Genomic DNA, 26,795 nt, shown 5'->3' with positions numbered 1-26,795 from the left:
GGTTGGAAAATTGGGGCAAACTGATTAAAAACAAACCTATAATTTTTAGCCAAAGCTTTTGATTTTCAGGTTTCTGACCAAAAAAAAAAAAAAGATTTGAGAGGTGTGTGTGTGTGTGTGTGTGTGTGTGAAGTCCCAAGCAGAGTAGTCAGAAGGATACTGATATGGAAGTCATAAGGATATTATTATTATTATGTGAAAGACCCGAAACAGCAGCATCCCCCTACTTTCTGAATTTTATGGAAATGAAACAGGACAGGAAAGTTCCCAAGAAGTTTCAGCAATGGAGATCATGCCCTAGGATTCTGCTCCTGAATTTAGAGTACAAAGCCTTCAAAGATTGCCATTTTCAATTGTGGAAACTGCAAGGGTAACATTATTATGCTTCTTTGTGGCGTTTTCAAATCCTGCCTCAGGTTTTTTAAATGTCAAGAATTGGCTTTCCTTCCAGCTTTTGCTGGAAAAATTCATTTGGGTAGGCTAGAAAAACAAAGCAGGATCTTCTTCTCTGGTTGAAGGAGCAAGAGGTTTCTGTTCATTTCTACTACTTCCTCCCCACAACCACTCCTTCGTACAAAAATGTTGTACTTAAATGAACCCTCATTGGTAAATGTATGGCTTGTCTTAAGAACTCTTAATTACCAGTTTAAAACTAGCTCCACAACCACTATTTTCAGCCTAGCACAAACCCTGCATGTGCACACACTTCTTCACACACATCTAGCTCCTATGTCCATGCCAGGTCCATTATTCACATAAGCAATGTTTCTGCACTCTGAAGAAAAGTGATAATATAAACACAAGCTGGATATTTTATGATGGGAGGCAGTATGTGGCTTTTTAATACATCTTTATATTGGCAGCACTGCAAAAATAACAGAGCCTAATGGGCTGTTCCTTAAGACACTGTGGTATCTTTTCTGTTGGCAAAAAAAAATCCAGTTACCTACTTATCAGTGTTCTGGCATTTTTAATTGTTATGTTAAAACAAAACCAGATGTGCTCAGTCAACTGAAGGTGATCTGCGAGAGCAGGACTGTGGGATTAAGCAGTTTCATAGATTAGGATAGCTCAGAGAATTTCCCATCTATTTTTCCCCCTCTTCTGCTCAGGAACATTTTCTAGGTTACTGGAGCACTGAAATATACTCAGAAGTTTTCAATTTGCTCATCACTTACCTGTAGTTAGGGATTCTATACCATCCATGCCTCTCTCGCTCCCCACTTCTGACTCGATGCAACATTCATTTTTATTACTTCATTTCCCCCACAATCTCCTTTCTTTCTCTCCTCTACATTCTGCACTCATCAAGTTGTTCCATTTCAAATCAATGGATCATTCTTCTGGACAGCCTTGAAATTTTAGCCCATACTTCCATAGGAGGCAAGTGGTCAGAAACCTCTTTCAATAGCCTCAAACTCCAAATAAAAATGGAAAAAGAGACCATTTAAAAAATACAAAGGGGAATCTGTTTATAGACCATACAAAAACTCATCAGTTCCTTTGAACAAAAAGTTTTTACATAAATATTAATACAGCATCCTCATGAAGGAAAGGAGAAAATGAGGGCTTTCATGAACAGGTTAGAAGAAACAGATGCTAAAGTATCTATTGGCAAACAATTTAGAAAAAACTACACTACTTTCTTTACATGGATGGGAATTTTTTCCCCTTATTTGCTAGGTCACTAAGGACACCAAGAAACATCTTAAATAGACAGTAGTGAACTCAGCATTCAGTGGTGGTGATCAGCTCTGTCAAGTCTTAAATTAAGCAAGCATCTCTGTCTTCTCTGAAATGGGGGACAGCTTAAATTGCAATGGCCAGCTGGAATACATTGCTGTAAGCTTACTACTTATAAGTGCATCATAAGAGGATATAAAGACTAAACAAATACTGAGTAGTTATAGTTTTAGACCTTCCCATTAAAAGTGCATAGAAAAAAAGGCATAAGATAAAAGGCTGAAAAATCCCTGGATTTAGATTGCCACATCCCTGCTATGAAGAGAACAAGGAAGTAACAAAATTGGTATTTTGTATGATACTTGGTCAGTAGGAATGCTTCCTTGCAGTCAGGTCCTCAGGCAAAGAGTTCAACTCAGATTTAAATAAAATATTCAGAGAGTAACATTCTCTAGGTCTCCCAAAGATTATGTCAATATATAACCTGGGGAATGATCCAGGCCATTCCCACCTATTTAGGCTGCTTTCAATCTAAATCTGACCCAAAAATTCACATCTGCCATGTTTCCCAACAAGAGTCCTTCTTTAAGCCCAAAAGGAAACTATAACCTGCAAACAGAATACATTTGGGAAACTGAAGAAATCCTGGGCCTAGTGAAAGGAGTAGCAAAAGTCCTATCACTTTAACAGAGGCAGAACTATACCTTTAATCTCACCTACGAATAGCCTTCTTCCATCATAGTGGCACATGGAATTTTTCAGCGATTTAAGTCAGAAAGTGTTAGATTGGCTGGTTTGACCTCTGTATTGTAGGCAATACATTTCAGCCAGATACCCCTATATTAAGCCCAAAGACTTTGATTAGTGTAAAGCATTTTAATCATCAGGAGACTAAATTATGTGCTAGACTAAGAATAGGAAAAATGAACGTACCACCAGTTCCAGAGTCCCTGCAATGGCTTGCAGTTACATCAGCCAGGCCAAAAGAAGAGGAGTGGGTGGAACAAAACCAAACCCAAGGTCAATCTGCCCATTTAGCCAAGGAAAAACTCCTTGTGACCCCAAATCTTGCAATCAGAGAATGCCTCAGCAAGTCATACCAGCTAGACATCTAGGAAACAAGAGTCTCTGTGCTATTCCTGAGCATTTATTCACCATTCCCTGTGTCCCATCTCCAGCTGTAGAGAATCTCTGATGCTTAAGAGGAAAGTGGAAAAAAGCCATACAAGTCAACTGTAAGTTACAGGGAGGGGTGGCAGAAGAGGTAAGGGGAGGGGAAGAAAAAAAAAAATCTTTCCTGACTCCTACATGCCACCAGCTAAAACTCTGAAACATGATATAATTATAATTTTTGTCACAGAGCTGAACATTTAATGAGTATGCAGAAGACAAGGCAGAGCTTTGTGTTCTCCCAAGACTCATGAAGGAAATGAACAGAGATATTCATGGATTCTATAACCAGAAGGGACCACAACAATGATCCAACCTAATCTGTTCCCTGTCCCACAAACACACACCCCAGAGCTCAGAATTTCTCCCAGCAGTTGGATAGAAGCATATTATTAAAATGGTGCACACCAAAAAACAAACAAACAAAAAATCCCAACAATAATCCGAACCAAACCAAGCCAAAAAATCCCTTATACTCATTTTGAAGACAATGGTAGGTCTACCACAATTGCTAGTAAATTGCCTCTGTTAGTTACACTGAAGGATAAGAAATTGGGTCTTATTACAATGTTGAAGTGGTCAAACTTTAATTTCTAACCAGTGGCTCCTGTTATGCCCTTGTCAGTGAGATTGAAAACTGACACAATCAGATCTCTTTTTCAGGCTTGCTTCCATGATTGTTACCATCTTCTGAACTCCATCCAGGCACCAGAACTGGACACTGTGTTCTAGTAAAGGTCTTATGTGACCTCTTTACACAGCATTGGCTACATCCTTCCATTTACTTGATATTCCTTTTGTATACATTGTCTCAGAGATTTTATATCATCTGGTAAAGGATGATACTGTTAGAAAATATAAATACTATGTAGCACTGAACGAAAATCCATTCTCAGGGTCCTCTTTCCCCCATGAAAACAGTCACATTCATCAATATCTTCCATTTAACAATATTTGGAGATGAGTCAGTGAGCCAGTTTTTAATTAATCTAATGTGAATTGTATTCATTCTATTTAATGGAAACGGTTTAATCCAAGTTGAATCCTTTGAAAAAGCCCAAGTCATGTATCGCATTGTTTTTTGTCAAGTAGACCTGCACTTCTGTCAAACAAATCTATCTTCTTTTCTTGACAAGACTTTTTTCAAGTATTAGGAAAAGCAAGCAGTTATGGGTAAGTCCATGAACCTGTGATATTCATTTTCTCATATCACTTCTTTGCCTGATACCCACATTGGCAGGGGTTATGTTGTGCAGCTTTTTTCTTACATAAACCCGTAAACATATGTACATAAAATGTGGCATACATTTTTATCTGGGTAATATTAAATGTATTATTAACTCAACACAATAAATAATAGGCAAAAAATACTTTAATACTGTAGGGCATTGTGAGTGACAGAAATTCAAGAAACCCCTCATGAAAGAACATAAATGTTTACAGTGCAAAATTAAGATGGCTAAGACTTCACATTTACTATTAGAAGTTAGCAATTTATTTGCTTTTGTAGTTTCAATGCATCTTACTCAATGGAACTGCCAAAAAAACTTCCATCAGACAAGTTCCCATTTCCCAACTCATGCTATAATAGTCAGCTCCCTTACCTATGCCCAATATCCTTAAATCATGGTCAGTACTGTCCCTATTAAAAGGTCAGTGTATGCAAATTCATCACCAAAAACAAAACAAAACAAAGAGAGAGAGAAGTAGGGTAGGAAGTTACTATACTTTTTCCATAGTTATACTGTACTGCACTTAAGAATTGCTATTAAGCAAATAAAAATGGATTGCTACAGTTGTTGCTGTCAAGCATGTTATTCTGACAGGTTAAAAGGAATAGAAGCTGTCAAGAAATCTATAAAAAATGAAAGATTGTGACAACTGCACTTGCTGATAATTGGGAGTTGAAGCTTTTAAATTATGTAAAAGTGCATCTTTTAACACTTATAGCATTAAGCAGTAGCCCTAGAGGCTAGTACCAATAAAGTTCAGTAGCAGCGTTTGAGTTTCTCAGTTCAGCTTCAATATCTTTACAATTCCATTAAGTCTGACAAGATTACAGTTAGAGTAACACATTAACCTGCAAGCTATTTCTTTAACAACATGTGCTATACAATTCCTTTGAAACCAAAATAGAATAGTCACTATTTGTGGGACTGGAGCATCTATTAAGGTTGCCCGATACTTCCCATTGTAAACCCCTATTATTAATTGTATAACCTTGCCAGATTTTAACATCTGACATGCCAGGTCTTGCTTCAGGATGATTTTTCCTCATTCTTTTTTAAGTTAAAATTTTTATCGAAAATGGTTCAGCCATTTTCCAAGATAAGCCTAGAGAAAGATACCTTAAGACACTTTGGCAACCTTTACTTTGAACAGCTCAAGCATTTCATGCTTTTGGAGCAGGGACTACCAAATTTGTTGCATCATTGGGGGGAGGGGGTGTGTGAGAGGGTGGTGGATATTTATGTCAAGGATGTGGCTTTTGCATTCCCTATAAAAATCTGCCCCAATTCAGCCACGTTATAAACAGACTCTTATCACTCAGTTTAACAATTAATCTCTCCAAAGTTTCCATCCTCACAAGCATGCTTGACTTTCTCAGAGCTCAGAGCTCCTACTGATGATCAGACTGTGCCATACCAAGAAAGTGACTGCGCATGTTGCAACACCAGGGCTTAAGGCATGAACGACGCATGCACCTGGTGGCTGGGGGGGGGGGCACAGCAGTGGTGGGAGCGCAGTGGCCATGGAGGGAGTGCAGCAGCAGGAAGCGGGAGCTCCCACAGATGCCACTGGCGCAGTTGGAGGAGGGTGGGGTGGTGAGCGCTGACCAGGCGTTGGCAACCACCCACAGATACCACCGGCAGTGTTGGCAGTAGCCAGCAGGGAATCGCTGACTGCCTGCAGATACTACAAGAGGTATCGGCGGCGGGGGGAGGAGGGGTGGCGAGCGGCAACTGCCTGACTTTTTGTAGGGGGTGCACTGGTCAGAGGGTGCAGCCAAAATTAGGGTCTGGGTCTACGTACAAGGATGAAGACACTATGGTACCACAACACAGATGGAAAGTGGGTCACCAACTGAACTGTGAGTGGCCTTGCCTCATGAAAGATGATCTAAGACCCCTGAAAGAGGTGTCATGTGAAGATTTTGGGGCCGAGTGCAGAGCCATTCCATGTGCATGTAGCCAATAAAGGGTGCATGGACAGAGCTTGGTGTGTGTCTAGGGCTGTGTGTAGTTTTGGGTGTGCTTGGGGGCATCTGTGGGTGGATGTGTGGCTGTGAGGTTTTGGGTCTGTGTGTCTGAGGGCACGTGTGTGTGTAGTGTGGTCAAGAGAGTGAGACTGATTGAGGCCCGTGTTGGAGGTTGACCGGGGTGCGAGAGCATAGGGAGAGACTGACTGAAGGAGAGAACAGGCGCTCTGTGGAGGCTGTGCTGTGTGTATTCCAGAGGCTCAAATGTCTCTTTGCAGTTGCTCCCCTCTGGATCTGCTCCTACATCAAAGTAAATAGAGTCAGCTCCCCAGACTTTTCCTCCCTGGGGGTATGCATCTTTGACACAGAGCAGCCCTTTTACTTTATTATTATTAAGTATCACCTCAATCCCTCCCCTCCTGTCCTTTTCTTAGTTAAGCACCCTTGTTAGAAAGGCATTGAGGTGGGAGGTAAGCCATCACTGACCTGTACTGGAGGATGGACAGCTGGTGATCGATGAGACGGTGGCGGAGATAAATAAAATGACTCTTGCCCCTCTATAATGTATTCCACTCCTTTCTCCCTGTTATAGTTAATTGGTTAATGTTTGTTGATTAGTTGTGGTTAATATTACTTGTTAAATGTTGTTAGTTGCTCTTGTTATTAATAAACTGTGTTATTTGTTTCACTGCTAATTGAGTGTGTGTGGTAGTTAACTCAACTTAATCTAATTGCCTGGTAAATTGGGTAGTGATAGATATACCCTGGTTTACCAGCTAATCGTCTGAGCCAAGAAACACAGTGGACAGTATAAGGTACAGCCCATTGAGCGACCTCAGTTAATTAGGTGCTTAATTAAGTCCCCACATAACAAGGGGGTGCATGTGCACCCCCTATACGTCATCCCTGCCTTAAGGGGAAAAAAAAGGCTGTCTCACTCGAGATGTTTGTTAGCTACTCCAGGTTGAGCACTGGAGCCAAAAGCAATGAGCCAGTCTTTTCCAACAACCGCCAGTTGGCGCCTTAAGAATCACAGAAATTAAGTGCTGGAAGGGACCTTGAAAGATCATCAAGTCCAACCCCTCTGTTCTTGGCAGGAATACTGCTGAAATCAAACGATCCCAGCAAGGTCTAATGTCCTCTTGAAGACTTCCAAGATTGGGGACTGCACCACCTCCTTGGGAAGTCTATTCCAGAGTCTGGTCATTCTTACCATAAAGAAGTTTTTCCTTGCATCCAACCTGAAACCATCCTCTAATACAGGGGTTTTCAACCCTTTTCAATAAGTGTACCCCCAGCAGTTGGATGCGGAGTGTGTGTGTGTGTGTGGGGGGGGGGGTGTCAGCATGTGGCTGGATATGGAGTAGGGGTGGTGGCACACGGCCAGATGTGGAGCAGCGGCAGCACAGTGGTGACAGCGGCCGCTGCATGCGAGCTCCTCTCCCCCCACATCTGGCCAGTTGGATGGGGCCTGTGCTGCCCACAGAGGGGCGCCGCTACCCTTGGCCCCCCCCCCCACCTGCTCCTGGGAGGTGGTGGCGTGGGGTGGTGGATGGCAGTGCTCTGTCCCCGCATGCCTGTGCATACTCCCTAGGGCCTTCCCAAATACCCACGGGGGTATGCATACCCCCGTTGACAACCCCTACTTCAACAGTTTATGGCCATTGCTCACTGTCCTCTGCTGGGGCTCCCTAGTGAACAGTTTCTCATGGGTGACTGGTGCTGCCTTAGGACCTCCCTGAGACCAGTCCCGCCGAGCAGGATGGCATTACCTGCGGGCAATCCTGGAAGCGGCTGCAGTCATTGCAGTGATCAGCCAGTACTTGCAGGGGGGGCACTGGCACCCCCACCTGTCTCCCCTGCCCATTGCCTAAGCAGCAAGCACAGCTGGTCAAGGGGTACACCGGCACGCACTACACATTGCCCCTGGTTCTTCTCCCAGCTCCCGATATTCACTCCTTACATACTTATAGACGTCCACCAAGTCCCACCTCGGTCTTCTCTTCCCCAGGCTGAACAGTCCCAGATCCCTTAGTCTTTCCTCATAAGGTTTATCCTCCAGATCTTTAATCACTCTTGTGGCCCTTCTCTGGACCCTTTCAAGGTTCTCCACATCTTTTTGAAGTCCACTGTCCAGAACTAAGGCCTCACCAATGCCAAGTAAAGTGGAAGTATCACTTCCATAGCCCTGCATCAGCTAATACATCCCAGTATGCTAGTAGCTCTGTTGACTACAACATCACACTGGTGGCTCATGTTCATTCTGTGATCAACCATAACCCCCAAGTCCCTTTCAGCCATCATGCTGGCTGGGACAACTTCTCCTAACCTATAGTAATGTTGTTGGTTACTTCAGATGAAGCACTCTGCATTTATCCTTATTGAACTTCATTGAGTTCTGCTCTGCCCACCTTTCCAGCTTGTCCAGGACTGCTTGGATCTGCATCCTATCCCCTAGCATGATTGCTTTTCCCCATAACTTAGTATTGTCTGCAAACTTGGCCAGCGTGTTTTCTACATCCTCATCTAAATCATTGATAAAGATGTTAAACAGCATGGGCCTAAGAACCAAACCCTGCGGGACACCATTGGCAATCTCCAGCCAAAACAATACAGACCAGTCCACTAACACTCTCCGGGGTTGACCCCTTAGCCAGTTCCCAACCCACCTGACCATGGACTCTGCCAGCCCACAATCCCCTAGGGTTTGTTTTTTGTTTTTTTTAATAAGTGTCATGGGAAACCATTTTAAAAGCCTTTTTAAAAAATCCAAGTATATGACATCAACTGTGTCTCCCACATCTAAGTTCATTACTTGATCATAGGAGAAGATGAGGTTGGTCCGACATGAACTGCCCCCCACAAAAACATGTTAGCTCTCCTTCAGTATCCTGCCTTCTGCCAGTCTCTCACAAGTGGACTTCGTGATAATTTTTTCCAAAATTTTACCTAGTATCGAGCTCAAACTGACTAACCCATAGTTTCCTGGATCCTCCCTCCTTCCCTTTTTAAAGGCTGGCACCACATTGACCCTTTTCCAGTCTTCCAGGGCCTCTCCCAAGCACCACGAGTTTTCGTATACCTTTGCCAACAGTACCACAGTGACTTCAGCCAATTCCCTCAGCACTCAGGTGTAGTCTGTCCGGTCCTGCCGACTTGATGACATTCAGCTGCTTTAAGTGTTTCCTCACCAGTTCAACACTGACCATTGGTTGGCATTAGCACTCCCCCCAGTGTCCATCAAGGTGGGCTACCACCATTTGCATGCAGGAACATCAACACAAAGTATTCATTAAAGGCAATATGGAAGAAACTGTAGGATTCAGAGGCAGAGGGGACTGGAACAAATCTGGTGCAAATGACCTGGGTAGGACTTAGGAGAGGGGAAATAGAGTGACTGGACAGTGAACAGAACTGGAGATGGGGAACTGGGAACCAAGGGGAAAGGAGACTCTAACTGGTTGGGCAATGAGGCTTGTAGCTGGAAAATGGCAGGCTGCAACTGGGAGGCAATGCCCAAGGCAACCCACCCTCACCCTTCCCCCACAAGGCAGCATAAAGGAGCAGCAGCCAGCAGCCTTGAGAATAGCATGTTATAAAGTGCAAGGTGTGCTGTGAACTGTAGTTCTCTGGAGTGGCAAGGGAGTTCACTGCTGTGGACGGTAAAAACATTCACCCCATTTTTATGCCACAAAAGACCATGTCAGAAGGATAAAAAATTGCTGATTTTCATGGCAAAAATGTAGGTCAATTATCCTACCAACAGCAGCCAACTCACTGTCAGATCCAAAGCACACTGGCTTCTAGTCCCTGGATTTCTTTCCAAGCTTGTCTCTCCCCCCACACCTATTCATTGTTTCCTTCCTCCACTGTCAATCTGTATTAAGCCCCAGCCCCATTTCCCTGTCAGCCACCCTACAAAGCTATGATTCCCAGCACACCTTGCACTCAATTACACACTGCCTGTGACACTGTGACATATAGCTTGGAAGGACAAGCTAAGTCAGGAATGGGTAGGTACCTTGGGCATGAGGTCTGCTTGCCCTTCGCATGTTACACTATTGCTGGGGTGTAAGCATAGCAATAGGACTGGCTGAGCAAATGTACTGGGACAAGGAGTCAGGGAAAGGGAAGAGAGAAACTGGAAAAAATGACCTTCAGGAGAATGAAGAGTGAGCTTGGACTAGGATCTTGGGTAGGAAAACTAGAACTGGGAGGTGGTTGGATGATAAGACTGAAAAGGTACATTAGGACTACCTGCACAAGAATACTGGGACCAACACAAGGAGCCCGAGAGTAGACAGGTGAGCACAATGGAACTTGGACAACAGGCTTGGGGTGGGGAAAAGACTGGATTGGGATGGGAAGCAGCTGAAGGTGACAAGGCAAAGAATCCAGAATCTGCAAAAACCCAGATGAAAAGTATATACTTCATTCTCTTTCAGTATCAGTCCATATTAAGGATGAGAAACTGCTACTGCTATTTGCTACTCCATTAGCTCAAAAGGGAGAGATCTGTGCAGTGGACCTAATACTTCTATGTCCCATGATGAATTTTTTGAGTTTGATTTACTTAAAATTTAGAACCTCCTCCCAAATGCACGTGTGCGCACACGCACGCACACACATTAACGTTGTGAGGTCAAATCATGGAAGTGAAAGAAAATGCCAAAATGAAGGGTGTATATGAATCCTTAATTTACCCCCTGGTGTGTCTGTATTATAACAATGATTTTTAATTACACAGTCACAAACTGTTATTCCACAGAACCTCTCTCATTCAGTAGACAGAATGAACTGGGCTCATTATTTTGTTTTATACTCGTTAAACAATCTGGTCTTATTTACTGCATACTGTTCAAACTGTGCTCTGAAAACAACATTAATTTCCTTACAGACTTTTCCATGGCACTCATTTCTCAAGTGATGCACATAGGTTAAGGGCAAAAGTACCCACCATTTTTGAGCATCCAACTTGAGATCCCAGGACCTAATTTTGCAAATTGCTTAACTGTTTCCAAGCACCGGTACATCTGATTTTACCTGCAACCTTAAATGCTCGGCATTCCTCCAGATCCGATCCTAGTAAACCAAGCTGGAGAACCAGAATATAAAGAACATGCAATCAGTGACCACTTATAGAAAGTATAAGTAATTTCCCCAGGATTCCTTGGAAGCAGGGATAAAATCCAATTCTCTAGGACAGCATTTAGCTGCCTTCATCATGAAGACATTGTTTTGTTTCCTGCACTCCCCTGCTTCATTCGCTTTGCACCTTCCAATTATTAGAACAAGTGTCATTAAGACTGTAACATAAATAAAGCATATAACACAAGGGGTTCAAATCAAGACGAAGACACGAAACCCTAATTTTGGCATTTCCAAGTGTCTGACTTTGTGACCTCTATCTAATTTTGATGAAGCTCTCATGTGCTGTAGTAGTAGTATACAGTTGCCAAGAAATCTTAACTTAATTGTGGCTCTTTTATTCATTTCAGAAAACTGCTGCTATTCATTCTAAGATTTGATTTACCAGGGAAATAAGGAACTGTAATTATAGAGGAAGCCAGAATTTGGCAGCGAGCGTTTCTGAACAACTAGCTCTCACTGAAGGGATATTAAGAAACCACTAAGATATCAAAGAAGCTTAAGTGCTGTTAAGCAAACACTTTATACCATTTCATTCATGACGGACCTGAGAATGGAAATTCTCCTCCCTATATACCTTCTAGCTTAGATATCTTGCAACGTTATGGTCCATTAATACTAGATATAAACAGCTGAGAAAATGAGGAAGAGGTACCAAAGAGGAAAAAATACACAATAAAATATTTACTTTTACAAACATTGTCAGGAAGTTTACAATACACGAATGAGTACAAAAGAAAGCATAAGGACTTCGGGCTCACACCATTTAATTTAGTCTACAACCCAAGGAAATCAAGCACCATACAACATAATTAACTTATAACAACATGTCAAAGTATTTCCTGCTCATTACCCATGCAGTTTTTGTTTTTTTTTAATCTTTGAAAGAGCTCAGTTTTAATTACTGTTTTTTAACCATGTCAAAATTAAAAAATATATTTTGTGCACTTATCCCATAGTTGATTAGCCACGATAGATGGCTGCACAAAAACAATTTGAGGAAGAAGGCAGAATTAGTAAAATATTTAACAAAAATGTATTTAAAACATTAATAGGCTTATTTACAAAAGTCTCCTCATGCATTAATAAGTGAAAGCAAATACTGTCACTTTCTTGTAAGAAGTAAAACAAAACACTAAACTATAAATATATTTTTCAACATACATGTGTCTCACAAAAGTTCAGAGACTTGTTTATTGCCATAACAGGCATGATGAAAGGAAACAAACTCTTAACTTGTTTACTCATGCTTCCCATTCAAACAGCTTTAAATATGACTTTAATAGAAAGAAGGGAAAGTAGCCCCCCTTTTTCTTTCTTTTTTGTGATTCATACAACTCATTTGACTGGGGGGAGGGCTGTGTGTATTCTTGGAGGTTTTCCTCCACTAACATAACACAAATGCAATGCTGCTTACATTAAGAAATATCAGGTTTATAATTTTTATGCTACAAAGAAGCAGAAAATGGGAACAAACCCATTTTCCTCACCTTTAGGTTACACTTAACACATTCATACCGTAACTCTGTTAACTGAAACCAGTTTATTGTAGTTTACAGTTACTGAGACTACAAACACATTTATCACAGAGGCCATTTTACCAAGTATGGCTTCCCTACATATTAATATATAGAGTTGTGGTCCATGGTGTCAAATACCATTACAGGACTGCAAAGGTCTGGAAATGTGTAAAAGACTAGTATTCCTATGCACAGGGATGTAGAAGCAGGGGTGGGCTGTGGCACATCCAAACAGGAGCCTGTGTGAACGCCAGGGTTTTGTTTAGCTTTGTTTTGAAACACATACCCTGGAGGTTGGAGCACAAGCATTAGACAAATAAGCTCTTTTATGTACTCTTTATTGTAAATGATTTTCAAACCTCTGTAAGCTGGGACCCTCCCAAACATCCACTCTTATCCATGCTATTGTTCTTTCATAAACTGACCCTGACAACCAATTGCAGGCTCATAAAGAGCCCTTCTAGGCAAAAAGACACAGGAGACTAGTCCCTAAGTTCTGGATACTAAAACATATTTACAAAACACCTTTGAGGATCTGGGCCAGAGTGCCATGTCTGCATCTAAACAGCTTCCCCTGCAGTCCTCCCTTAAGGCACAGTAGAACTGCACTGCCCATTTCAGCTCAATGCACAGACCACATGTCACAAGACAAGATATCCCTCTTTGGAGGCCTTTCCTTCCTCCCATCTACATCCCTGGCAGCCACCTGACCTCCTACATTCCCACTCAACCACACTGACCCACTTAAAGAACCCTCCTCCTCCCTCATCTCCAGAAACAATCCACACAGGTTGGTTTTCATCCATGTAAAGCCCCCTACTGCCAAGACTGTCACAGTTTTAAAACTGCAACCAATAGTGACACCATGAGGAGAAAAATATACAAAAACTGAACTTAAAAAAAATTGGAATTAAGTTTAATCTAAGTCAGGGCTGCAAACACAATCATACATTAATCATAATGTACAGGTTGCAGGGGTGGGCAAATGAGAATAGGATGGGATTCAATACCGACAAGTGCAGGGTGCTGCACTTGGGCAGTAAGAACCAGCAGCATATCTATAGGCTAGGGAACTCTCTTCTCAAAAGCACAGAGGCAGAAAGAGATCTTGGAGTCATTATCGATTCCAAGATGAACATGGGCTGCCAATGTGAGGACACGATCAGCAGGGCTAGCGGTACCTTGTCGTGCATCCACAGATGCATCTCAAGAAGGGCCAAGGAGATGATCCTCCCTCTCTATGTGACACTGGTTGGAGTACTGCGTCCAGTTCTGGGTGCCGCACTTCAGGAGGGATGTGGACAGCATTGAGAGGGTCCAAAGGAGGGCCACTCGTGTGATCTGGGGACAGTAGGGCAGACCTTACGAGGAGAGGCTACGGGACCTGTTTAGCCGTCACAAGAGAAGGCTGAGAGGGGACCTGGTGGCTGTCTATAAACTTACTAGGGGGGAACAGTGGGGAATGGGAGAGACCTTGTTCCCCCCCGAGTGCCTCCCAGAGTAACAAGGAATGGCCATAAGTTGTTAGAGAGTAGGTTCAGACTAGACATTAGAAGGCACTACTTCAGTCAGGGCAGCTAGGATATGGAACCAACTTCCTAAGGAAGTGGTGCTGGCTCCTACCTTGGGGGTTTTTAAGAGGAGGCTTGACAATTACCTGGCTGGGGTCATTTGAGCCCAGTTTTCTCTCCTGCCCAGGGCAGGGGGTCAGACTAGAAGATCTGCAAGGTCCCTTCAAGACCCTATATCTATGAATCTATAATTGCATTGTTCTTACATGGTATCACTTAGAGGGGCTGTTACAGTGCCTAATTCATTCCCAGAGCCCAATTTAACCTTACCTCCAAGTTTTCTAAGTCTGAACCACTTCCCTTTGGGATTATGCCAAAATCCTCCTGATTTTTCCTCTTAAAATACTGATGTTTGCTGTATACCTTTCACCTGCAGACAACCAGCTGCCTATTAATAAACAAAGAGTTGAGGGCAGGGCAGGAAGTGACCTGCTTCCTCATTCACCCTGTTGGGTTCTCTCTAAACTCCTACAAACTCTTTGATCTGTTACTGCAAGGAAATCTCAGCATCTCAAGTCTCTGTACCACTCCTGTCCTAGTATAAGGTCTAGACTCCTGTATAACAGAGGTTCTCAACCTCATTAGACTAAGTACTCCTTGAAAAATGCCAGCTCTTAGCTTTCACGTGATTCTCAACTTAAAAAAAGTAACAAAGCAATTCCTCTGTTGCAAAGAACTCAGAAAGACCACAATAGGTCAGAATGTTTTTGACACTATGGATTTCTATTTGGAATCTTATGGGTTTATTCTGTAAATCATGTGTAGGTATTGCACACCTAACAGTGCTAATACTGTGCAGCACCCCACAGGACCCTTAAAAGTATCCCATGGCATGCCAGTGTGCAACAGCATGCTGAATGAGAATCACTGCTCTATAGGATAGCTAATCTTCCGTGTGTTATGTCTCATCTGCCACAGAGCAGGGAGATGCACACGGGCAGTTACCACAGAGCAGCTGACACATGGTAAAAGCCCTACCTTTTCTGCCCATTAGTAACTTGTTTGTGTGACCATAGCCTTAGTGAGACTGGAAGGGATGATGGGTTTGCTCTCACCCTGGTAGTTTTCTTTGCAACTTCTACCATCTTTCAAAGGAGCTCAGTAGGCAGCCCCTCTTCCATTTATTTTGGGCAGAGGCCATGGTTCTCACTCTCCGTCCCCACAATTTCTCACGGGAGCTGCTATTCAAACATTAGAACAGTTCTGAATTCATCACAATCTAATGCTGTATTAGGTTAACTGCAAAAGGGGAAAAACGAGATCCTTCATCCCAAAGGGACATCTTTTTTTGTAAAACAAGCAAAAAAGTCAGTCAATGTCAAAAATATCTGTAGCACCTTCTCTAATATTAAATGAAGTCAAGCAAATAAAAAAATTAACATCTGTTCCCTAAAGTTAGTGTTATTTGCTAGAACTCTGAACTAGGAAGAAAACTTGGCTTCACCCACAGGACTTCTGCCTTACTTCAGTAGCCAAGCTGAGAAGTGAATAGATCAACCTGATGTGGGCATGTACTTGAGAAGCAATTATAATTCAGATGTACTAGAAAAGCAAATTCAGCTAAAAATTAAGACGAGTAGGAAGCAAAATGCAGTTTTGTGAGATGACGGAACACAAATTCAAGAGTCCCTAGGGCAGCTCAGGAACACTGAAGTCAAATGATGGTGATGGTGTGAAAAGTGATGGCGTTAAAAGTGATGGCATGAAAAGTGTTCAAATAAATGCAAACACAATGTCCATATTAGCTTGAAATTCATGTGAAAGTTACTTTCACTTTTCCTCTAGCACTAAATTAAATTTCTGGTTAAAATCTCACCTGACTTTTTTTCTGCTCCCAAGTCCAGTTTATAGTGACTGTTCAGAAAAATAAACTGCATCTAGGATGTCACTAGAATGGAAAGCTGAACAGAATACATTTAACAATTAATATCCAATTTATACAATATAACCAGAGGAGTCTCTGATAACTGGCAATGGGCCTGTTATAATTTATTCTCAACTATGTTAAAGTTTGAAAGTAAAGGACAAAGAATACTGGTCAACTTAAAAGCTTTTCCAGCGAAATTAAAACAATTGCTGTTACCAAAATAATTAGCGCTTTAAAAAAACCCAGAATGGAAGCTATGTGGATCCTGTACCAGCATACAGGATTTTAAAAGGTTTTTAAAAGCAACATAAAGCAAAGGTTTTTAAAAGCCTCTAAAAAGCTACTTGCTGACTTACAAGTTAGCATTACAATAAAACAACTGGAAATTAATTTCTCTTTCAAAAGTGCAGTCCAGGTTTGGTTCAATTTACACATATACCTAGAATAACAAATTTTCCTGCACTGCTTCGGTGTTTGGGGAAGATGGCCTGCATTAACTTTGGCAGGTACATTAGGCACCACAGATGAGCAAAGCATCCTATTTAAGAATCTCCAAAACTTTCAAAATCCTCACTGAAGCCTTACTATACCATCTACTGGGGGGATATTAGGAAAAGAAGGCTGATCTATCTTCTTGCCTTGTTCTTCAGCTATTAGACCCTACTTTCCTGAAGGGAAACAGTTCCAACTGTTTTAAAATGAGAGTCCTGGGTAATATACACCTATTAAGATCTTAGAAATGCTTTACAAAATGTTTCAGCTTAACCTGATTTACTTTTAGCCTTTGTCTTAATACAGTTTGCATTACAGTAAATGTTTGTTAATGATCTTTTAATAAAAAAGTTCTGCCTTGATTTAATTCATTTAAAAATAAGTAGTATTTTACCATTGCAATTGCCAGATATCCATTAAGGGCAGAAGCAACCACTTTTCTTCTTGCGTAATTGAGTTTAAAACAGTTTAAGAGCCTGCACTAGCAATGTAAAGGAAGCAAGGATCCAAACTACTTTAATGTGTTGAGTCTGTTAGAGCAGCAGCTCAGCTTCACCCACTAAAGCTCTTTCACTGAAAAAATCCTCTGGGTTTACATTGCAATAGCAAACCTGATATTTCAATGTAACTTACTCTTTCAGCGTAATAGCCTGTTGGAGGCAAAGCAGGGTACTACCTCAACAAACTCCACTCAGGTAAGAACTACAGTATCTTGCTTCTATTAAGATTTTTCCATTGAGGTGTCTCTCTCAATACAAATACACATCTTTTACAGTCTCACTTCCATTGGTTTTCACAGGAGTAAGATCAGAGTCTTAATGAATATAGACTACCCACTTTTAATCCTTTAAGAAAGAATGATCTTGTTATTAAAATACACTATCTGGGCGATCAAGGGGATTTGGTTCAATTACTAATTCTAACAAGACTTTACAGGTGACCACGGGGAAGTTGTTTACTTTGTACCTTAGAGCCTCATCTGTGTAATATCCTAATACTACATGGGTGTTGAGAGGACAATTTTATTAATGTTGTGGATCCTCAGTTAGCAACAAAATAAATACATCAGTAGGAATTAAATGGGCTGAAGTCATTTCTGAAGATATGTTGAATATTGCCAGAAAAGCTATATATTTTTTTCCAATCCATGTTTTCCTGGGCTCTTATTCTGACCAATTTAATGTCACACTCCTGTCTAAAAAAGCATTTTATCTATTACTGTACAAAGTGATAACTTATGATAACAACAGATTTAAAAAAGTAAAATTTTAGTTATAGTGAGTAGTACTAAGGACTCTCTGTGCAGTCAATTTAACAGTTTTTCCTGTGTAGGATTCATGCACACAGGGGAAAGGAAATGGAAATCCACAAATTCAGACTAAATACAGTATCCCTAGAACTTTTTGAACTTTACCAGTGTGTTATTAGTTAGCCTTGGTTGCTGGCACATGAAAATCATCTATTTTTCATGTGTTAATTAAAACTACACAGTAGAATGGGTGTCCAAATTTAATATTTATAAAAGTGTAATTTTATAGCTCCAAATTAAATTGGATCTAGTACACTATTGGCTTGCATGGAACAACAAAAATTAAAGTAGACTTCAACATCATTTACCTAAAATAAATTTATGAGTATACTTAGCACATTTTCTTAAGGCTTCTATCTCTTGTCCTCCTTTACCTCAAATTATAAATAGAAATTGAGACTTTCCAAGAGAAGGAAAAGGTAAAGTATTTGTAGCATAATACAGTATTAAATACATGATCTCATTTAAAAAATATTTCAAAACTATTAGAAGTCAGCTAAGCAAAAGACACTTCCAATATGGAGTTGAGGTATGTTCAGAGTGTCTTCACCTTTGTTAAGAAAGCTGCAGAGAGAGTAGAGAACACTTTGAATGTAAATGCACAGCAGATCCCACCACCCCACAGACTTTGTTTTTAACAAGAAAAAGAAGTTTTGTTCAGCCTTGCCCAGAACGAGTACCAAATTAAGTCCAACTGTACCTACATATAAAATGATTAGACAGAAGAGTCAGGTGAAATTTTACCACAAGCAATCAGTGATGAGTTTAGTAAAACAGATAGATATTTAAATAGTCACGAAAGAAAACAACCTTACAAATTATGAATCTGCAATACTGACCTTCCACAAACATTTTTTTGTTTTTAACAGAACTTCTTCAAATTTTAAAAAGAGTTTTCATGGGAATGTGCGCAACAGAAAATGAAATGCATTTAAGTTGGTCTGAGTGTGCAGACACTAGCATTACAAGTTTATCATGCTCTCTGCTGTCTTGGAACAGGATTGTCACCATCCGGTTTGGTGTATTCCATTATTAAACACGGCATCTGTGATGTCTTCTTAGTTAAGCAAAGGCTTTGGTTTAACTACCCGTTGATGCTGCACTGGTTTAACATGAACAGCTGTGACAAAATAAATTGAACAGTGTAAGACTGTTGTGTTCTAATATCTGTTCATCTGCTCCCGCCCAGCTAGGTCTAGCAACTATTGTGTAGACTCCTCCTCTCCTTCCCCAACTACAAGGTTAATTGGGATCTCCGGTTCAGGGTTTTCTGAAACAATGTTTATTTCAGCAAAGACAAAAGCACCACAGACCGCTACAGGTTTTATGCTGTAACTGGTCACAGAATAAGCATCCCAGACTAGCTGTTTTTTTATTTTTGTTTTTATGTGATAGGTTAACAAAATAGTCCCACAAAACAGTCCCAACTGCACTTGTCTTGTGAACAACCAATATCCTGTATCTTAAAATCAGGTTTCAAGCCTAGGTGTGACACCAAGATGTCACGTTACTTCAGTAGATGGTGTTATTTTCTACCAATAGAATCAAAGCAATTCAGACCTAAAGGGGACAAGAGCACGCCACCTAATAAATCCATCTGTTCTGAGAAAGAATCAAGCATACCTGGATCATCCCTGACAGCTATTTAATTTATCTAGCCCTACCTTTAAAGCAGGGATGGGCAATTATTTGGGGCAGAGGGCCACTTATTGAGTTTTGGCAAGCCATCGAAGGCTGCATGACAGGCTGCCAGGGGCAGATAAATATTAATTTTCAAAGTTTTTTAGTGGTATCGCGGACCAGATAGAATGGAGGGGCATGGAGGGCTGCATCCAGCCCGTGGGTCGCATTTTGCCTGCCCCTGCTTTAAAGCCTTCAGTGAAGGAGATTCCACAGACTCCCTAAGCAACCTGCTCCAGTGCTTCAATAGTTTTGCAATTACAACTTTTTAATTTAATTTTAATATCTAACTGAAATGGTCTTTGCTGAAGATTAAGATGATTACTACTCATTCTACCCCTACAGTGGACAATAAGAAAAACTGATCACCATCCTCCATATGATAACCTTTTACATATTGGAAGATTTTTGAACCCCCCCTTGGCTTTCTCTTCTACTCCAAACCAACCTTCAACCAGTCCTTCAATCTTCTCTCATAGGTTATTTTCTAAACAACTTATTTTTGCTGCTCTTGTCTTGAATCTGTCCAAGTTAGCTACATCTTTCTTAAAGTGTGGTGCCTACTACTGAATAAGATGAGCAAACTAAGGTCTTATCAGTGACAAGTAAAGCAGAATTATCTCCCGTGTCATACTGCCAGTGGGATACAGGTGTTAAAAAGCTAATGCATCGCTAGGTTATAATAGGCAAGGTGTATTCGCTAGAGGCAAGGAAGTACTAGTCCCATTGTACAAAGCATTGGAAAGATCTCATTTAGAATAGATGTGCAGTTCTAGTCATAAGTGTTCAAAAGAGTTTAATTTAAATGAGACTGAATAAAAATAAAGTGCCACAAAGCTGTTTAAGGGAATGGAGATTAATCTTTCATGAGAAATTATGGAGTTTGGCTGGTTTAAGATCAACAAAAGAGAGACTAAGTGGGGATATAATTGCTTTTTATAAATGCATGCAAGGGGTGAATTATATGGAAGGAAAACAGCTTTTTAGGCTGAAAAATGACCTCAATACAAAAATCAAGCAGCTATAAACTGGCAACAGATAATGCTAGATAGAAGAGATTTCTAAATATCAGAGGAGTGAAGCTTTGAAATGGCTTTCTGAATTAGGTGGGGGCAAAGAACTGAACTGCTTCAAGAATGAACTTGGTAAGTTTATGGAAGGGACTGTATGATAGAACACATGTATACAATCAGTGAGTAAGATGTGAGGTCATGTTTTTGCAGTCCCCATGTTAGAGTATACAGGTTCTCTTGTAGTGTGGTAGGAGTCTGGTAATCCCAAGTTTCAAGGCTTTTGTTGGTTTGCCTATAGGGACACAAAGCTTTCCCACTCTCACCTGGTGTTGGCAGAAGGCCTGGTTTCTCCCCAAGCAGTGGTCGTTTTGAAGGCTGATGGGGTGAGTATCCTAGGAGACCAGGTCTTTTAGGAGGTCCTGCTAGAAGAGGTGGAGGTTTACTCTTTGTGCCTGACATCCCTGTTTGGAAACAGGTTGGGTTTTTTGAGCAAAAAAGTATTAATTTAATTGGTTTTGCACAGGATGCTCATATAAATTATACAATACACAAAAAAACTGAACTTGCAAATGCTGTTTGACTAGCTGACATTTATGCAAGACACTAGAGATGTAGACATAGAAATTTCATCTTTAAATAGATGAGTGTATAGCCAGTACTAAAATGAAATGCTATTACTGAAAGATGTAATCCCATGGAAATGCATTAAAAACTGTGTGATTATACAACAACCTCTAAACACCTCTAAACTGCATTTCAGAGAGTTTAGCATCTGTATACTATAAAAAAAAAAAACAGTTTTCCACTATATTAGTATTGACCTGTAAACATGGTTAAATTAGAGGACAGATTAACAAAGTAATAATGTCATATTACTAAGTTAATTAAGTTAAATTAGTATAGAGAATAGCAAATAACACAGGGCTAAATTAAGGTGGGCTAATAGAGCTAATATTTCACATCAAACATTTTAGGTAAAAGACTCAGGCAGGTCCTAACCAGTAACTTATTTCAACAGTACTGTACAGTATCAGCTGCGATTCAGGGCAAATACTACACATATGCAGTGACTAAGATTTAATGTTTATGCCAATAGTGAATATAAGAAAGTCCTATATACTGCTGTCTAATAAGACTTTAAAATCATTAAATTATACAGACTTCACAAGTTTTGTTGATTAACACATTCATTTTAAATCATAAAATCAATTAATATTTAATTTTAAATCAAATCACATTATGGATCAGTAGTACATATGAATCCTAAGCATCTAGGAGCACTGATACTTAAAACTTTGACTCAGGACTGCTCTTACTGCACCAGCAGTCCCCTTGGTTTTCGATACACTTCAGCAAATTAAAAGGTATCTTTTTGCTGATGCCTCAATTTTGACAAAAACAACAAAAGCTTAATATAAATAAAAAATTCTCAATGAACAACAAGTCTTCCAAAATATTTAGGGGTTTTTTCTCATTCCACAGGAGCTTCCAAAGCAACCAAGAACTGCAAGAGGATCTGATATCAGACTAACAACACAAAGTTTAAAAGCACTGGCACTGAAAGGCTTTGAATATTACGCAGGATTAATGTTGAGGTAGAAGACCAGTGCACTCCTCTATCCTTCTGATCTTTCATAGAAAGCTCATCCCAAAGAATAACACAGTTAACTATTATTTAATCACCACTGTAAACATCTGCAAGCTCTCATTTTTTCTGGGTTCTACCTCCCCTCATTTCCCTTAATATTGTTCATGGTTTTATTGAGCAACATAATTATAGCATGATAGCAAACAATCAAATCTGTCAAGTAAAGGTACTGAATTAGTTTGAAATACAAAATTTGACATGGACAAGTTAACTCTCTGCTGACCTGGTGTTGGAAGAAGACCCCCAGGTGGCCTATCACCCAACAATGCAGGTTTAACCTGAGGAAGGGGTGAGAGGCCTAACAGAGCATTCCTGCTTGGTGTTGGAAGAAGAGGAGGAGGTTTACTTAAGGTATGGGTGGCAGTGCTTGTACTTGGCCTCACATTTGCTTGATACAGCGTGTCATCAACTTCAGTGGAAGGATTAGTTTGTTCAACAAGGCCTAGTTTAAGAAAATAAAAAAAATTAGCAACTCTTAAGAATACATTGTTAAAAGACAATATGTGAGCAATACATTTACAAGAATCTTTCCCTCTCAATAGAAGGAGATCCAAGAAGTTTCTATAAGGTTGCTCCTATGCTCAGGAGGACACCAGAAACTCTGCCCAAAGTTCTTATTTTCTATAATTTATGGAAGTTTTTGGTTTATCTTTTGAAGTTGTTCTATTGAATTTTAACCTTTGTGAATAACTTGTAAAATATGTAACAGCTGAATTACAGGTTTTATTAAATCATGTGTTAAAATCTGCTTACTAGTTCTTCAAATATGACTAATTTAAAATGTTTTTGTGTGTATCGTGTTATTGAAACTTTAATGCACAAAAGTGTTAGCAGAAGATCAGCAAAGACTTACTTGTAACAGTGAATCTTCTGGGAATGTGATCGCCCATTATTGGGTTTGAATACAAGCATTTTATGTATGTCCATTTCTTATAGGGTGTGTACATCTGATTTTAGAATACAAATACATGTCCATTAATGTATACATTGATGTTTTACAAACTTTGGTACTTTACCCTCTATCATTTATTTGCAGGCTATTTATGTGGAATGTACTTAAAAACTGGTCTGGTACCAGACTGATTTAAAAAGAAGCTTAAAGTTGTATTTTGGGGAAAAAGCATGAATACCTTCAAGCTCATCTTTCCTGGTCTTCAGGTAGTCACTTATTGAGTTCAACTCCTCCCGATATAAATATTTTCCCTCACTTAACAGAAAGAGAAGATGTCTAATGCCCAGAGGCACACTGTAACTCTCATAGAGCTCCCGTTCTAGGTAGTCATCCGCCAGATCAGCTGCTTTGTGTGAAATCTCGGTACGCTCCTGCTGCTCGCGCTCAGCAAAAATTTTCCCAAATGCTTTAGCTACCAGAGCCAATGCATCCTCCATGGGCATATTACGGTGTACTACAGAGAAGAGAGATAGCTTGCTTTATCAGTCTTGTGTTCTCATCTACTTTACACATGTACAAAAAAAAACACAGAAAAATATAGCTAAATAAGTTTGTGTGTAATTAACTGAGTGAAATTTTAAAAGGCTCCTGTTTTGAAATCAGTATGTCACTGTAATTATAGAGGTTAGCTTGATTCAATATAGCTATCTGAAACATTGTTTAAATAAGTATTAAAACTGCTACCACTCCAATTAAAAGATTTCAGACCACTTGTGATCTGAAAATTGAAATAAATGACTCTCTTTTGATGCTTGAACACTTGCACAAGCACCTAACTGGAACAAGAGAAACAGTATTAGCACAATTTTTTCTCTTAAATTCAGAACATATTTTACCTGAGTGGAGGGAGAGGGCAGTTACTTTCCATTCAGAAGAAAGTGCCTTTTTACTACTGTGTTCCTAATAAGGGGAAAGATGTGAAATCTAAATTTAAAATAAAAAATTCTGGAAAACTGAAGACTTAAAGATGGATTTTAAATTGGACCTACCCATGTACAAACAATGTAAGAATTTTTAATCAAGTAATTTATATATAAACAGCCTCCATTACTTACTACATGCAATAGATTTTGTTGCCTGTATTTAATGCCATTTTGCAAGAAACAGTCCAGGACAAATGTTAATGTATTGTGAAATACTACAAAATTAATTTAGTGAACTCTCTCTGAACTGTCTCATCTTAGCCAGGTCAAATTCCATTACCAAAAATTGTGATAAATCAGTGCTTAATATTTTAATGGGTTCAAGGAAAATTAAATCGCATTTTTGAGTGGGGACTATTTTAAGTGACATTCTAAATGAAGCTAAACTTACTTTTGATAGACTCATGAAGCATGATTGCGGTGCAAGAGGAAAGTGCTACATTTGACTGTTCAACAAGAATACAAAATGGGGAACCATCATTTTTAACTTCTTGGAGTGCGCGTGTGAGACCCAACTCAGATGTAAGGTATATCATTTCCACCACAAGGCCATGATCCTGCAACCGATGGCCTATGGCTGTTGAATATTCCCTTAAAGAGAAAAAAGAGGCTGGTTATTTACAAATACAAGTCTGTGCCGCTCTTAGTTTTTGCCATGCTCTTTGTTCGTGTACTGTATGCTCTGTATGTTACAGGTAACAAGGGAAGTGTAAGAAACTGTTCTCTTTCCACAAATGGCACATTCCTGAAAATTAGATGATGCTTTTAAAATGGCAGAAAGGAGTTATGATTGTTGGGCATGATTGGGGGTTTTTTTTGGCACATCCAATATTTTTGGAAAATAGGATTCTTAAGGCATAACAAACTGGGAACAAGTGATTTCTCCATAAATAGGAATTTTAAAATTGAAGATCCCTGCCATCATGTGATTGAGTGGTATTCTTGAAAGTGTAATATTTTAATGAGTAAAACTATTTATATTTACCTTTTTATTTCTGCTAATCTGTCATTCCAGTATACTGTAGGCATGTTCAGCTGAAACTAGTTCTCTCTTTCCAAAATTGTACAGGCTATTATGTAGGTATTAGTGTTATTGTTTCAGTTAGTTTAAGTAGTTGGGTTTGTTTTTGGTTTTTTTCCAAGTGTTGATGATAACGAAGGGGCATCAAGAGTTAAGTTCAATAGTGCCTGTGCTCAGAAAACAGATAGAAAATATGGCACCACATGTAGATTTCTCCTTAGGTGTCTTCTGAGTCTTGCCAGCTTATTTTACCGTTGGAAAAAAAGTTTTGTTGCTGCCAGCACTCTGGAGGCAACATGGGTAAAGAGAAGAGCAGTGGTTGTTTGATTCTGCCTTGTCAACAGAGCTGCTAACTAGGTTCCAGTACCCTGGAATTATTAGAGGCGCTTACATACAGTTCACTTTTAACTTCATACAGACATTCAGTTTCTCCTGGGAGATTCACTGCTCTCCCAGAAGAAACCATGAGTGCACAGATATTCAGGGTTTGTCTCCCAGGGTAAACATGGCTATTCCAGAAGAAAAATAACCTGGGAACAACCGGGGTTAAATCACTCTCCTGGTAGAATGAATGTCTGTACATACCATGAATTGTCTCAGAAGAACACAGTCCTCCAGCATCCCAGCAGGGAAAGTGTGATGGTCACTGGACTCTGCTACTCCAGCAAGGAGCAGAACATGTCTCCTTCACAACCCTCCTTATTGTGCTGTAGGGAAACACAGGCTGACCATGGGCAGTCTGGGTCAGCCACACAGGGCTGACCCCTTTGTACTGCTGCCATTTGTTGCCACGCCACAGAGCACATGGAGATGTGTGCACAGGGGCCCCTCCAGCTGCATAGTGTCAGCACGGCAAGCTCTTCACTTTTCAGGGTCTCAGCACTTGAACGTCTGTATATGTGGCTCTGGGTAACTTTGTCTACCAAGAGAACAAACCTGGGAGAATTCTACGAGATTATTTGAATGTGTATGTAGCCTTTGCGTGCATCAAATTAAACCTAATGTCTGGCAATGAGAAAAAAAGTCAGTTCATAAACCTACTTGAAAAACATTTCTTTTTAAAATGAAGCATGATCATTGAACTTCAGGTGAATCAACCAAACAGATCAAGTTGTTTCTGCAGACAAAGGTATATCAGCTATAGTGTTTCCATCCCGATTACAAGTCTCTCTGCTGTTGAATACAGACCAGATATTTCACAGAGAAGTAATTCATGACACTGTGCTACATGGGGTACTGGTCGAGCATCTGCCAGCCACAACTGAGGTGATCACCCACCATAAAATCTTGGCAAGATGCCATGAATTAAGAGATGAGCAAGACCTCTGGTGTAATCCAAATAATATCCGAGTATTAACAAGACTAGTATGTCAGATGGAAAGAGGGGAGGAAGAGGGAAGAATGGGCATTGAATATTGTATTCACAGAAGCAAAATTCAACATTCTCAGAAGAAAAACAGCCTCAGACCTGCCCTCAACTGAGTCTGATATTCCATAACCAGAAAATGAGCAAGATACTGAAGCATGTGAAGTTTACCTTAGCTACAAGTTTCCTCATAGTTAAGCCATTTAAAAATAATGTGGATAGTGATTTTTGTA

At 40.1% G+C, this 26,795-nt stretch overlaps 1 protein-coding gene across 3 annotated transcripts in view; it reads right to left on the bottom strand.

Annotated features, from left to right (window-relative positions):
* The window catches only part of LOC102562739 (nuclear receptor coactivator 5), a 76,917-nt gene that overhangs the window by 19,327 nt on the left and 30,795 nt on the right, over positions 1-26,795 (bottom strand). For 2 of the 3 annotated variants that reach the window (XM_059713799.1, XM_059713800.1), the window contains 4 exons: positions 24,567-24,766; positions 23,431-23,706; positions 22,524-22,742; positions 20,976-21,113 (listed from right to left, as the gene is read on the bottom strand). In XM_059713799.1, coding sequence (XP_059569782.1) covers positions 20,976-21,113; positions 22,524-22,742; positions 23,431-23,706; positions 24,567-24,766 — 833 coding nt within the window. Of the gene's footprint in view, positions 1-11,864; positions 19,080-20,975; positions 21,114-22,523; positions 22,743-23,430; positions 23,707-24,566; positions 24,767-26,795 lie in introns of those variants that run through there. The other variant, XM_006273205.4, reaches the window with a different exon arrangement.

This window comes from Alligator mississippiensis, chromosome 10, assembly GCF_030867095.1.
Source record: "Alligator mississippiensis isolate rAllMis1 chromosome 10, rAllMis1, whole genome shotgun sequence".
NCBI lineage: Eukaryota > Metazoa > Chordata > Crocodylia > Alligatoridae > Alligator > Alligator mississippiensis.
The sequence above is the reverse complement of the archived record's forward strand: the minus strand, read 5'-3'. Positions and strand labels throughout refer to the sequence as shown.